Source organism: Ambystoma mexicanum, chromosome 2q, assembly GCF_040938575.1.
Source record: "Ambystoma mexicanum isolate Mex_15411 chromosome 2q, UKY_AmexF1_1, whole genome shotgun sequence".
In the NCBI taxonomy this organism is placed as follows: Eukaryota; Metazoa; Chordata; class Amphibia; order Caudata; family Ambystomatidae; genus Ambystoma; species Ambystoma mexicanum.
Genome location: NC_090924.1, coordinates 204959326 through 204974339, shown reverse-complemented (window position 1 = coordinate 204974339; position 15014 = coordinate 204959326). Strand labels below are relative to the sequence as shown.

At 47.9% G+C, this 15014-nt stretch overlaps 1 protein-coding gene across 1 annotated transcript in view; it reads left to right on the top strand.

Annotated features, from left to right (window-relative positions):
• The window catches only part of SMG1 (SMG1 nonsense mediated mRNA decay associated PI3K related kinase), a 2768248-nt gene that overhangs the window by 622184 nt on the left and 2131050 nt on the right, over positions 1–15014 (top strand). The window contains exon 25 of the mRNA XM_069647131.1: positions 4951–5152. Coding sequence (XP_069503232.1) covers positions 4951–5152 — 202 coding nt within the window. The remainder of the gene's footprint in view (positions 1–4950; positions 5153–15014) is intronic.

Sequence of the window (15014 nt, the reverse complement as noted above, 5' to 3'; positions counted from 1 at the left end):
AGCCTATTTCCTTACCAGTTTTCTTCCCATAACCGGCCTCAGATGCTGAGAGGGTTTTGCATAACTTGGATGTAAGGCAAGTTCTTAAGTTTTATTTGGACAGGACATCTAATCTTCAGAGCTCTTCCCAGCTCTTGGTGACCTTCGGAGACCCGAAAGGAAAGCCGGCTTCGAATGCAACCATCTCCCGATGGATTGCTTCCTGTATCTCTGAAGCTTATGCGGTTCAGGGCCTTCAGTCTCCGAAGGGAATTCATGCCCATCTTGTGCGGGGAAAGGCAGCCGCCATTGCCTTCCAAAAATATGTTCCCATGGAAACCATTGCCAAAGCAGCTACCTGGGCTTACCCATCAGCTTTTGTGAAACATTACTGCTTAGATCTGAGCTCCAGGGCTGATGCTCAGTTCGGGTAAGCTGTTCTTAAAAACCTTTTTCAATAAAGGAGTTCCATCCACCCGTTGTTCTGTAAGGAGTGCTTGGTAATCTCCCACAAGTGTGGAGGAAAGGGGACGGGACGTAGGGGTATAATAAAGTTACTCACTGTAGTGACTACCTTGCTCCTAGTCCATAGTCTCCTTTCCTCCATACGCCTGCCCACCGTCCCGTATAATAAGTATCCTCTATTAATGCTTAAATGGTCACAGACCTGGCGATAGAAAAGAACTAAGGGCAATGCGCGGGCGGAGCTCAAGAGGGCAGGGTTACGGCCGCGTGCGGTACCCCGCATAAAAAGAGGACACATTTTCAATTTGATGCTGTTTTTTTTTTTTTTTTACAAAAGTGCTCCCGTCGCGTAAGATGGAATGTCCCTCAATTATGGAGGAAAGGGGGGCTAGGAGTAAGGTAGTCACTACAGTGAGTAACTTTATTATTTGAACCTATGCATCAAGTCCCACTCAAGTTTCTCTCGTGGAAGATGGCCTTCCTTGTGAAAATCACCTAGGCGGGTCGGGGAGATCCAGGCCCTGTCTTGCAAGTAGCCTTACTTGTCTTTCCACGATTCAAGTGTGGTAATGCGTACACACCCCACCTTTATGCCAAAGGTACCATCAGAATTCCACTTCAACAAACCTTTGGTGTTACCCGTCTTCCCGAATCCGTCGTCAACAGTGGAAAGGGCCTTGCATTTGCTGGACGTTGCTTGTGCCTTGAAGTTCTACGTGGCACATACAAAGAATATTTGGAAGACTTCTCAGTTACTCATCAACTTTGGACCTAAATAAATCACAGAAAGGCCTTATCGAAGCCTTCCATCTCCAGGTGGCTCTGTCTGCATCATGCACTCATCGACTGGCTTGCAGGCCGCCTCTCTGCCGGCCGAGAGCCCACTCCACCAGAGCCATCAATGGTGTTTCTCTTTGGTGTGCCCTTTCTCGGCATCTGCAGGGCTGCTATGTGGAGGTCTGTGCACACCTTCACGAGGTTCTACTGCATCAACAGGGATTCCAAGTAAGAGTCCAGAGTCGGCCAAGCGGTGCTACACAACCTCTTTGTTTGAGGTGACTGTTCCAGAGGTGAGTGTTCGCTACTGTTGAGCCTTACCACCTCTCCTGGTTTTGTATATCTACTACTGTGTAATCGTTAGCCATGAGCATTTGAATCCATGCCAGGGCCCATGCTGGAGAAGTTGTTACTTACCTGGAACTATTGTTCTTCAGCATGGGTCTGGCATGGATTCACATGTGATTCCCTCCCTACCCTCAGTGGCTCTTCTTGTATCATACTGCCACTTTACGTGCTTACCACATCTGAAGATGGCCTCCAGGGTTGGAGTTTAGGGAAAGGACTATCGTTGGGTGGGGTAGGATGACCCAGAGGAGAGTGATTGATTTAGCGAGCTTCGCTTCTTGGTGGCAGAAACAGTTTCAGAAGTGCAGCTTGTGCTGGGAGATGGATATCATAGATGAGGAATCTGAGGCAGGAACATCGATCAGAAAGAACATTACCAATAGGTAAGTACTTAGTTGATCTCGGGCTGCAACGTGGGCTTCTATACACATTTGCAAAACCCTACTGCCTGGATACCTTTGATCAGGAAACCGCTTTGGCAGATCTGTCCTGCGTACTTATCTGACAGCGTATACTCCTCCCTCTTCCTGCTTTTCGGTACTGCTATGGGAGTCAATCTAAGATGAGGAATGTGTGGGACACACACACACAATTCATTAGAAGAACAAATTACTTAACTCTGCTCTGGTAAGGTTCTTTCTTATGGATGTTCCTCCCACGGATTACTCTTTGCCCTTCCACCTGACTCCATAATTGAGGAGCTCTCCTGTTGCGAACTCCTTCAATGCTGTAAGGGATGTCATATCAACACCATGCCTAAAGAAATTAGAACCACAGAAGACCACCTTCAGAAAACTCCTAAAAACCTGGTTATTCAACAGACAAAGACTGGCACAAAAGGGAGATCGACAGGAAAAACATCCTGGACAAAAAACTCTAAAAGGGCACAGTAACAGAAAACAGCGGAAAAGTCGAAGCAGACCGAAACACTGTCCTTCCTCTTCACCACCCCACACTCCCCCAGCTATGCCAACATAGTGTTCATTGAAGAGAAGGGCACCCAAACAGACATATTTAGGGATATCACCCACTGCTAGGGGAGTTTTACAAAATTCTACCTGAGGGTGAGACTCTATAAAACTATTGTTATGGAGATGTATCAATTGTATGCTACTTCCCATCGCCTCTCCTAGTGAGACCCCCCAGCACTTTTTGCTGGACTTTTTTCTTTGATTCTGATTGAGTGGAGCCTTTTTCCACTCATTCATTCTTATGGGCTCTGTCTTTTTTAACTCTGTTCTCTGTACGATTAAGTCTATTTTTCTCCATACCTCTTTAAGGCATCTGTATTTTACTTTTGCAGCGCATAGCTCCTTAGGGGCAGTTTTGCTTGTGACCCCTCAGGCCCTCCTTAGAGATGCTTTTCTTTATCCCAGAGTAACTACAGTTAAGGATAGAGAGATACTTATTATTTCTCCTAAAACGTTATATTCTGAGAGATTAGCACACACACCACCTTATGTAGAGTGCCAAGGGGCTACCAAGTATCCCCATTAACTCTACTCTTGTGACACTTTAGTCACATAGACAACCTCCTAGTTATGGCTGGTGGCAGTGGACGTTTTTTTCTACCTGGGGGGGGGGTTTTAGGGGGATTTTCCTTTTTTTTCGCAATTTGTATCGTACGTGTTCTTTGTTAGCCCTTCTGCTGCCATTCTGGAAGGTAGGGCTTGCTTGCTTAATTCCTTCCTTCCTTCCTCAGACCCTTTGCAACACCTTGAAGCGACCACTACTGGTCCATCCAGCCGTGAGGTTAAGGTGCTCATCTGCACAGCCCCAGCGCATTGCCTTTTAAAAAAAAGTTTTTTGTTTTGTCTTCATTATTTAATTTTTCTGCTGATCTTGTAGCCTTTCTTGGCTCCCCTGAGAAACTACCTCCCCCGTTCCCACCTCCACTTTCCCACCCACTGCGCTCTGATTGGCCTAGTGGCTCTTTTGAGGACATCGACTCTGGGCAGCCCCTGGCTAAGGACCCTGAGGCAAAGGACAGCTCCAGAAGAGGTAGTTCAAGACCGTGTTGGCCCGTGTTAGCCTGGGGAGCCTGCAGCTGTCAACCGGCATTGTCTGAACTGGTAAGTGCAGCAAAGGAAGGGACAAGCACTAATGTGCCCCCATTTTCATTGTTTTCTCCACTGTCCAGGTATCACAAATCTAGGTGTTGCATTTACTACTGTCCCATTTATAGGAATCCCAAATCTAGGTATTGAGTTCACTACTGTGCCCCGTTTGTAGGTGCTGTTCCCCCCACCCCCACTGTCCAGATATCTCAAATCTAGGTGTTGTATTTGCTACTGTGCCCCCATTTTGGGTGTCCGCACTGGACAAAGATCGCTGCAGCCGAACAACCTTGAAGCCTACGGTATGTAGATCTTACACCACGTATGTGGACACAGGCCGCAGGCACGGCCAAACATCCATTCACTGTAGAATACAGCTACGGCTATGCTTATCCGGTCTAGCAGCGCACATAGCCATCCACACTGAAACACCTGACGTACCTCAACTCCTCTGCCACTAGCATACAGTGACTACCAACTTAAAGAAATTTGGTATAGCTGGTGACACATTGACTTTTCAACATCACAAACCACCAACAGCGCCCACCCACTTGCCTGACCTTATTGGGCTGCTTAGTCGTGCCTCGCCAGCCACCTAAGTCCTAGACAGGTAAAAATGCACACACGCATCTCCGAATCTAAAACTTATAACATTGATGACGGTCACCGAGGGCGTTCCAACCACAAAGCACATTGAGGCCATAAAAATGGCAAAAAAGCGCTATATAAATAACCAAATACAATAGAATATAGTTTGTGATCCCTGATGTGGCGGAGCACAGGTGTAAAAACAGCTAACTGAAGTAACGGGACACGATGTAGACTTTCTACAGATGTCACTTCTGGACTTGACAGCTACGAGGATCCTTCACCGCAGAGCCGCGCAGTGCACAACTGCTTGGTACCCCATGCTGTCAAATGTTTGAGTTCTGCTGCCACAGGAAGAATATATCTAAGATGAATATGTGGGAGGAACATCATTCAGAAACAACATTGGAGGGAAGTAATTTGTTCATCGGACGGAACATTTATGCATCTTTGAGTGAAAGTATATTCATCAGAAAATCATTTGTATATCATTTGTATATCATTTGTTGTTTTCTGCTCGAGCCTTCTATATTTGAACTGATCCTACCCCTCATGATCTTGTGATTATTATTCTTTAGTTCCTCCAGCATTTGTGTAGATTCCTTGGAATTCATCCTCCCTTCTCTTAGGTACTGTTCTGCATTGTTGAGAACTGGTTGTTGCTTTAGACTTCATTATAAATTCATTTTTTAGAATATGCCACGATTTATCCTTGTCCATTTTGTTATTTTAACAGGTGATGCTAAAAAGACCGTTTTGACGAAGCCCAGTGACTCCTCTCCTGAAGTTGCAAATTACTTGTGTAACAAAGCCTGTGAATGCTACGTTTCAATAGCAGACTGGTCTGCTGTTCAAGACTGGCAAAATACTGTGCAAGACTTTAAATCCAGTGGAAACGGTGCTTCCATCAACTTGAAGGCGGACTTCAACTACATAAAGTATTATGCTTATTTTCTGTTCGAATCTGAATTGAGTTTATACACGTTTTTTCAGTTTTATGAATTTAACTTTTTGAAAAGGGGCTGTTGATGTTGCTGCTTCATTAGTATTTCCCTCCATAGTTTCTAAGGACCCCAATCTTTTTGCTTTGTTTTTGAACCATTTCTGGCTTTTTAAAAGGAAGTAAAGCCTTTAGCTTCACTTCCCTTTTCCTCATTTGTTATGTGGGAACTGATCAGTCTTTCACACTATCAGTACTCAGAAACTGTTTCCCTTTTATCTTTTATATTTTTGTAACTTTTTCACATTGCACGCATCCTCTTAATATGCAGTGCAATGGGAATATGTTTGTATCACTCAAGCTTTTTACACTTTGGATTTTTGGTTACTTTTATATGTGCCTAAGGACAAGCTGGTATCAGCAGATGTTTTTTTAATATTTAGTGTCCTTTCTAGTGTGCACTTTTGTGGTTACCGCGTATGGCTACTAAACTTGGCTACTGCCCAACAATATCCATGCTGCGAAGTGCTTGCTTGTTCTTTGGCCATATTGTAGTTTGGCCTTCTTCCTGCCTTGCCAGGAAATCCCATATAAAATGCACTTATCAGAGAATGTTGCTGCGTTTGTGTATGTGTATCGTAGGCAGGGGATGGGACTGTCTGGTCGGAATGCCACGTCCATGCTGCCAGTGAGTCTAGGTGTGGCGCATGAGTGAAAGCAATAGTTCTCCTGCTTTTACAACTACTGGCTGTTCAAAGTGGTGCAGTACTCCACTCCAAGGCCACAATGGCTTCTACCTGTGCCCTTCGGGCTCATACCTGTCCGACTACAGAGGACCTTTTGAAGCCTAAAATCAGGTTGGGGAATTCTGATGTGACGCTTTGGTGTCAAAAATCTACTCGGCCTTCTCAGAGGCCCATGAGCCAGTCGCCTTCTGGATCTCAATCCTTGGATTTTCATTAGAAGATATCTACTGGGCAGCATCCGCAGGATCCTGTGGGATCTAAACAAAAGCAGAGCAGAGCTCTGCATTGAGTGCTACTCCTTGCATCTCTAACCGCTTCTAATACAGGTTCTAAAAATTCCACAACCGATCACAAAATGGCACTCCCTGCCAATGAGGAGACTCCATTTCAGGGTCGGTGCACATCTACACCGAAAATGGCTGACACAGACCAGGCTTAACGGACAGATTCATTGGTTTTGGTTTCCTGCTCGTCAGAGGACATTTCCAAAATCTCCTCTATCTCGAGATGGCCTTCTGCTCCTTCATAGCCTCTGCAAACTTATCTACCTCCTACTGTCTCCACGGAAGAATTTGTGAGGGTGGATTAGTCCCCTGTGACCGCCTGGTGGTCTCATAATCCTGTGCCATCTTCGTTACTTAGGTTTGGAGCACCCCCTCAGGTCAGGCAACCAACGTGGTGCCCTAGACCTCCAAATCGGTGGTCTCCTTCTGCCTCCTCCTCTTAAACTCCTACTTCAGTGGGGCCTCCCTCGTCTTTGGAGGACAAGTTCTTTGAAAGATTCTAAAAAATCATGCATTCTGACCTTATGAAGGGGTGCTTTAAAAAATGTGGTAAGCGGTGATTCCACAAAATGGTCGCCTTCCTTTGACCCCTGTTGCATCGCTTCAGTTGAAGCACCATATGAGACTCCAGTTACGTTGGCACCACCAATTTTAGCACTGAGTCTGTCTGGTAAGGACCTACAGCACAGGACACTGATGCAGATCCGCCACCAACAACTGATACCGAAGGAGGGAGGAGGTTTTAGCCGAAGCAACGGTTGTGTCGAAACATCCACATACAGCAATGACTGCAAGTAAGTTGATCTATGAAAGCTACTACAAGTTATTTACAGATACTCCCGCTCTTTCCACAAAGCCTCTGCCTTAGTTGCTTCATCGTCTTTGTTCTCAAAGGCATCTTAGTTTTCTCCACAATCTTCTAGTCCTCTCTAAAGACAAGTTTCAATGGATTGCCTTTCTTCTGCAGATTACTCATCAGATTCGTCATCTGATAGATATTCCCTCCAGCGCTGCTGCTTCAGACATTTTTTCGACAGGGGCGTAGTGGTCCCCGACATCGATCCGTCTTGCTCAGCGTCTGGTCGTTAACTTTGGATGTGACGTCGGGTGTTGTATAAATACATGTTAGGCAGAATCCTGTGCAGCGCCCTTAGGGACCACTACACATAAGACTACAGGTGGCAATACAAGTTTTACCTTTGGTACAAGCCTGTACTACTATGTCAGAGTGGTTGCAGTGGCGGAGCAGCCAGGCTTATCTCAAGAGAATATGAGCAGTAGCAGAGATTACACAAAGGGACCACAATTACTGTGACTCAAGCAAACACTGACTCAAGGTTTCAGGTAAATATAAGTACATTTATTTTTAAACCATTCGTTGTAAACACAACACTTCTATTAAACTTAAATAAAAACCACACGTTAAATATACTACAACTAACCAATTCACTTTGTACAGTAAGTCTCAAGGTAAGTACCCTGTGTTTGAATGAACTGGTGTTACGAACAAAACATGTTATCGTGAATATGATTGTGATCACTTTTTGACAGTTCGGTCTACTAAATAATTCGTATCCGTGACATGAAATGCTACCGGGGCAAAAACACACTTGGCACCTGAGATACCCAGAGGGAGTTGGAGGCAAAAATCACAGGCAATATTTTGGTTAGGCAGGCAGAATCAAGAAACACTCAGACAGGAGTTCAGAAGTCAAAGGGGCCCCAGCCAGGGTCGAAAGACACCGGGGCCAGTTGCCGAAGATCACACAGACAGACAGTTCACCATTCATCGTAGCCAAAAGTACTTCGATATTGTCAATCAATGTTCAAAAGCAAAAGTTATAAGAAGGAGGGAAGACAAGGGCAAGCCTTGGAAATGAAGAAAAGGGATTCACCCAGTTTTCTCAAGTAGAACACAGTACCTTGTTATAATGGTGCAGCTGGTGCCCTGGCAGTTGTTCCTGTTGGTTTCCTGCAGACCCACGATTCCTGGAGCTTCGTTGTGAAGGATGTCTGAACGGGGTCTGCACCACACACGGAGGAGGCCGGCGGCAGCGACGAGGAAGAAAAGGTGTGCCCCTTAAAAACAGGAGAGGCTCTTCAGGTGGCTATCCGGACCACTACAGCAGCGTGCAGCGATTTCAACCAAGGAAGAGGATCCTCTGGCTGTGGAAGAGGAGCTGGTTATCCCCACCAAGCTCAAGGGAAGAAGATTCCGGACTGGATCTTCTCTGTCGTTGAAGGGAAGATAGCTCAGGACTGCAACAGGGCTTTATAAATTTATATTCGCTGTAGAAAAGTTAGGGTAGATACCACTGTCACCAGCCAAGTCTAAATGTTAAGAGCGAAACAATGCTCTAGTAGGTACAGATAAAAAGGGATACAAATTAACCCTTTCCAGTACTCCATGGAAGATGGGGTGTACTGGATCTGTGGTAGATTGACTAAGTAAAGTTAATGGTAACTTTACCCTTTCCTGGGGGACGGTAGTCGCCTCAAATGGAGTCGAGGCAGGGGCGTTGCTAGGGGGGGCTAAGTGGGCTATAGCCCCGGATAGAATCTCAGGAGCTACAGCCAAAAGACTAGCTAGCCCCCAGTCCCAACAGTTCCGACATCAGCTTAGCCCCGGGTTTTGTCCAGACCTAGCAACTCCCCTGAGTCGAGGGAAGTCTCAAAGACCACCCTCTGCCACGGCACTGAAGGTGCTGTGTGACAAACAAAAAGAAGGGGGCTACTGAAGTGGTGTACTTCAGAGTCCACAATCACAAATACAGGTAGAAACACATAGCAAAACACAGGTAAGAGTGGTGGAAAAGCTCTCACTCTTACCAAGTGGAAAAAAATAAACTCCAGAAGTCCAACAAAGCTGCTGGGGGACTCACTAGGTGAGGGAAATTAGCCATAAATGAGAATTCTCCCTAACCATACATCACTATGCCCCAACCCCAGTTCCTTTTTTCCATACACTAACACGCTACTTTCGAACAGTCTTGGACTCACTCGACATTTTTGTCAGAAAACTTTGTACTTTTTTTTCAATCCTCGACACAAGATGTTGCTCGATCAGGCATCTGGTTTCAAATGGTGTTACGATTGTGGCAGCAAGATGTCCATCACTGACCCACACGAGTTGTTGATGCCTCGGCACGGGTCACGGGACTCACTGGTGTCCATCGTGCGCCAAAATGCAACCCAAATCCCTACGCGATCGAGCTGCAAAACTCGCTCTGGGTCGACCACCTTTAAAATCACTGCTGCAATCAACGGTTCGGTCTTCAGAGGCCAAAACTGAGGGGTACACCCCGAGAGGGAACATAGGCGGAAGGTTGAGCCTCTCTTGCTGGTCCTCTTCTTGAAAGAAGAAAAGACATCATTGCCACAGTTGACGGATAAAGGTAAGCAGTTGGCTGGGTTTACCCGCCAACCGTGGGAGAATTTCAAATTCTTGATGCTTGACATGTTCAAAAAGCATGCTGTAGTCGCCTGTTAACTCCAACCCCCACGCAGCAGGCTTCGGAGCCAAGAGCGGCACTCACAATACTTGACCCCTCTAGTGCCCTGTTACCGACAATGTTGGTAGTTGAAGGCCTCACCACAGAGCGTGATATGCCTTTAAACCCTGCCATTGCCGATCCTTTAGCAATTATGTGGCAAAACCCTTGTTCCATTCCTCCCATCAGCTCCACCATTTCCAGGAAATACAGGCCGCCTAGAGGAGACCCTTAATACCTCTCGGCTCACCCTTCCCAGGAGGGGCTTGTTATGCAGGCTGCTACTGTCTCTTCTAGACCTGCATCTTCTACGTCCACTCTTGACTCTCTACGGAAGCAAAAAAAGTAGATGCCTTAGCAAAGAAAGCATTCACTTTAGGTAGCAAGGCCCTAAAAGCTACAAATGTGGAAAGCAGTTTTGCCAAGTACTCCTTCGGTTTATGGAAAGCAGTTGAAAATGCTGCTCAGTATGTCCAGAAGGACAAATGCGCGAGAGCTTCCTACAGCTAGTGGAGGATAGGAAAGAGCTGGCCAGACAGTCGCTGCGAACAGGCCTGGACATCGCTGACTGAGTGGGCTGATCTATAGCGTCAGCCATAACACTAAGAAGACAGGCCTATTTTAAAAACATCTGGTTTTTCAAATAATATTCAAGTCAAGCGGGCGATCTTCTATTCTGCCAGAAATCCGACAATTCCTTAGAAAAATGTAAGGAATCCAAAATCACTGCTAAGTCCTTAGGCCTAGCTGCGCAGCTGCCCAAACCTGCATTTAGCTTCCCTCTAGGACACAGGGCTATCAGACATATGCTCCTTAGGGCAGGAGAGTGCAGCTCCCACCGGCCAGGCAAGGGCAGAAGCGTTTCTCACGCACCAGAAGGGGCAGAGGGGTTTCTAGGGGTCAACAGGCAGTCAGTGGCAGGGTTTACTCAGTCTCCGAAGCCACTTTGATTTACCCCTCTCACAGCGGACCGGTTGGAGGACGGTTGACTGAGCATTTGCTCCAGTGGCAGGGAATTACTTTGGATACCTCAGCTCTTCAGCTCATAACAGTGGGGTTATCGTGTGCCATTTATAAGAAAACCACTGGACAGACCGCCCACACCACAATCCAACCGGGACAGGAGCTCCAGGAAGAACGGAGAGCCCTGTTGAAGGGTGCCGTGGAAGAAGTGAATCCGAGGAGAGAGGATCAGGTTGGTATTCCCGGTATTTCCTGGTACTCAGGAAGGGAGGTCTCTGTCCCATTCTGGACCTCAAGGCCTTGAAAAAGTTCTTGAGGAAAGACAAATTCAGGATGGTGATGTTAGAGATTCTCCAAGCACTGGAATTACAGGACTGGCTGGTGTTGATAGACCTACAGGACGCTTATTTCCATGTGCCAATCCATCGAAAGCACAGAATGTTCTTAAGGTTCACCATAGAAGATATGCACCATCAGTTCAAGGTGCTTCCCTTTGGTCTAACCTTCACCCCAAGGGTTGTCACCACGCTCATGGCGGTAGTTGCTGCTCACTTCTGGAGATCCGGGGTCCACGTATTTCCATATATGGACGACTGGCTGATCCGAGGGAAGTGTGCAGTACAGGTCTTGTCCCAATTAGAGGACACCTGCTTGCTGCTGCACAAGCTGAACGTATTCCTAAATTTAAAGAAGTCATACATGACACCAGACTAGAGGCTCCAGTTCATCGGAGCAGACCTAGACAGCCGGGTGGGGAAGGCCTTCCCTGCTAAGGAGAGAGTAGTCGGCTTGACACACATGATCTACTTGTGCCGGTACCATACCACTCTACCAGCGTCTTCCTTCCTCCACCTGCTATGCCTTATGGCCTCCTGCATTTTTCTAGTGCCAGAGGCCAGGTTGTGCAATGAGATAGCTACAATGGCTCCTGAGGGATCAGTGGTCTCAGTACCTCTGCTCTCTCTGGGATCTCCCTATCAGTAGCCAACGACCTGTCCTGCTGGGCAGACAGCAACAGTCTGTCCTCGTTCTGACGGACAACAGTGGCAATGCACTATCTCAACAAGCAAGGTGGTGTGCACTCCTGCCCCTCTGCACGGAGGCGATGTTTTGGTTCTGGTTGCTGGAGCACAGGATCTCGGTCTCAGCAGTTCATCTGGCGGGCACAGAGTACAACTTCACGAATGCTCTGAGAAGGCGGAGCATGATCTCAAATGAGTGGGAAGCGTGCCAGGAAGTCTAAGAGGAGGACTTTGCTCTCTGGGGGTACCCCAGCAGTGGATCTGTTTGCAACAGAGTCATCAGGAAATGCAGGAAATGCGAACAGCTTTGCTTGAGGGAATTCCCAGCGAACGGTGTACTAAGGGACGCGTTTCTGGTGGATTGGACCTTCCCTCTCCTTTACGCGTTCCCTCCGATTCCCGTCATTCCATGGGTTCTCCAGAGGTTTCGAGTGACCATGATCTTGATCGCCCCGGAATGGGCGAGGAGAATTTAGTACTCCGACCTCTTGGATCTGTCCACCTCATCGGTTGCCTCAGCGTTTGGACTTTCTAACCCAGTTGGAAGGTCGGATACGCCATACGACCTCTGAATCCCTCAACCTACATGCATGGCTCTTGAGAGGACGAGATCTGACTGGGACCTCTCTGAGTAAGTAGTTGAGGTGTTGCTGGCTGCAGGCAGAGCATTCATAAGATCTTTGTATGCGTGTAGATGGAGAAGATTCGAGGCGTGGTGCAGGGAATGCATGATTGACAGCATCTCTTGCCCCATCACTACAGTGATGGAGTTCCTTCTGTCACTGGCCTCAGCAGGCCTTCAGGTCACCACAGTTAAAGGATATTTGGAGGCCTTGTCTGTATTTAAACTATCCCCGGTTCAAGGCTCACTTTTTACGATCCTGGTAATGGCACAAATCCCGTAAAGCTTTGTAAATAAGTTTCCCCCAACTCCCTTTGTTGTCTCGGATTGGGACCTTAATCTGGTTCTGACATTTCTGATGGTGGCTCCCTTTGAACCTATTCTCTTGTCCCTTACGGTTTCTCTCTTTGAAAACAACCTTCTTGGTGAGCTATTACATCCGCTAGCTGAGTGAACTGCAGGCCTTATGCTGTAAGCCACCCTACTCTTACGTCCCGTCCCCTTTCCTCCATACTGTATGGGCGTCCCTTCCAAGGGACTGGAGACCGAACCTTTTTCACCAGAAAACATTCTTCCCCTTTAAGAGGCGCGTGGGGGTGTGGGCCAGGGAGCATGCGCTGCCCTGACTCCGCCCTCCGGCGCCACACTTCGGTCCCCTTTTCCGCGTACACAGGAACGGGCCGAATTCACCAGCGCTCCTGGGTTTGGCTTTGGCCATGTAATTCCACGCGCAGATACTTTTGTCTTTTGTCTTATCTATCATTCAGGCACTCTGTCCTCAGGTGTCACGCTCCTCCCTGGCACATGTCGACATCTACAGGGTTCAGCAGGTGCCCATCCTGCAATGGGCTCTTCCCAACTTCAGACCCCCACGTCCTCTGCCTACGTTGCCTAGGCCCAGATGTCAAGTCTAACAAGGGATGAAGGGTTTCAACCCCCCTCTCCCGAACCACAGAAGCCGAATAGATCGACCCTCCCACCGTGGTTGGCACGGGCATCTGAATTGAAATACACTGCTAACCACGTAGCAGCCAATGGGGGGGAAGACTGAGTTAGGGAAAGGGGGTGGAATGACAAAGGGAAGATAGGGAACAAACAACATGCATTGCAATACAATTACTTAATCCTAACCAAGAAATAACCTAAACTTTCCTACTTGATAATCCTTGTCTTTCTTGTCTCCTTGTCTTTCTTGTCTCCTGAGCGGAGTTTGTTTTAGGGTTCTTAAATACCCTATACCATACCCATACTTATGACCGTGTTAGTGTAACATGTAGCAAACGCATAGCAGACGAGAGCGATACAAACTGCATGACACGTACAAGGGAAGCCCCCTTCATGAAGTCAACATACACATGGCCCCATGGGCTGACATAGAACATGAGCAAACAAAGCAACAATAACCCAAGATATCCTTTCGGGATCGAAATGAACAGTCTTGCATTTATCGCTTAGTAGAAGTGTCTCTGCGATAAGTATTGCCTCATACTTCCCATAGAGATTAAACTAACCCCAACCTGGGGACTGGCTAGTAACTCATTCAAGTCTTTAACGTATCAAGTAAAACATAATTCTTGTCAACATTAATGAAACATGTATCCGTGTACTTATCTTCGAGTCCGGGTGCCTCACAAGTACACCCGGACGTTCTGGTATGTCGCCGTGAGACGTCGCCGCCCCTTGGAGCAGCTGCCGCGTATGGAAGTGAAGACAGCGGTCTGGAACGGAGGAGTATTCACCGCTGTGGCCCGGGAGCTATGGGGAGGTTTTACGCGAAGTTCGCGCTGACTCCCGAGATTAACATCAAGGCTACACCTGCTCGGCCAGATACACTCCCTCACTGCCGTGGTTTACAGAAGCCTCCGTCCGCCTTCGACATAATTCACTCGCTCGCCATCCTGCGTTCCTCACACACGCCGTTGTGCCCGCCCGTGCTGCACAACATTAATTATCAGCACCTGTGCACGGGCGGTCAACGGCTAAATACTCCATTAATGAACTCCAGCTGTCTCCTGGCGCGAATACGTGAACTACCATTGCGCCTCTAAGCATGCTGGGAATCGTAGTTTGTCTTATTTCTTACAATATTGTCGCCTAGGATTGCCCCAGACCCTATTCCTGACACCAGACCGGGTTGGCAATCATGTTCGGCGTGTGACTCGCTGTCATCGAAGGTGCTGAAGAACAGACAAGCCAGATGAAGGGTGCTCTTCCAGAAGTCGCCTACAGAGAATCTCAAGAACTTCGTGAAGCATCGAACCAGGCCCATGGTAGGGCTGATATTTTCCATCGCACCCCGCAAGGGAGACTCCTTCCCAGGGACTCTCCTGCGCGGGAGGGACCGGTCAGGTCCTTCTACCGGCATGTACACCAAGGCTACTGCAGCTACCGGCCTTCGGGTCAAGGGATACTCGGATCCTCCCAGGCGCAGTGTCGAGGGACCGGAAGGTTCTTGTACCGGGTCTACACCCGAGGGGCTCCGCCCGTTTACCGGCACCATGGCTGAGGGCCTACACCCTAACACCGGCAATACATCCGAGGGGCCACACCCTAATACCAGCAATATGACTGAGGGGGTGCCTAAACACAGCTCTACCGGCCTTCGGGTCGAGGGTGTCACACCTACCGGGCCGAGGAGCAGGGTAGGCCTCGTGATCCACATGCAAGAGTCTTGGACGAGGCTGGGCCGAGCCACACGTCGCAGGCACGTGGCAGGTGGCTCGACAAAATGA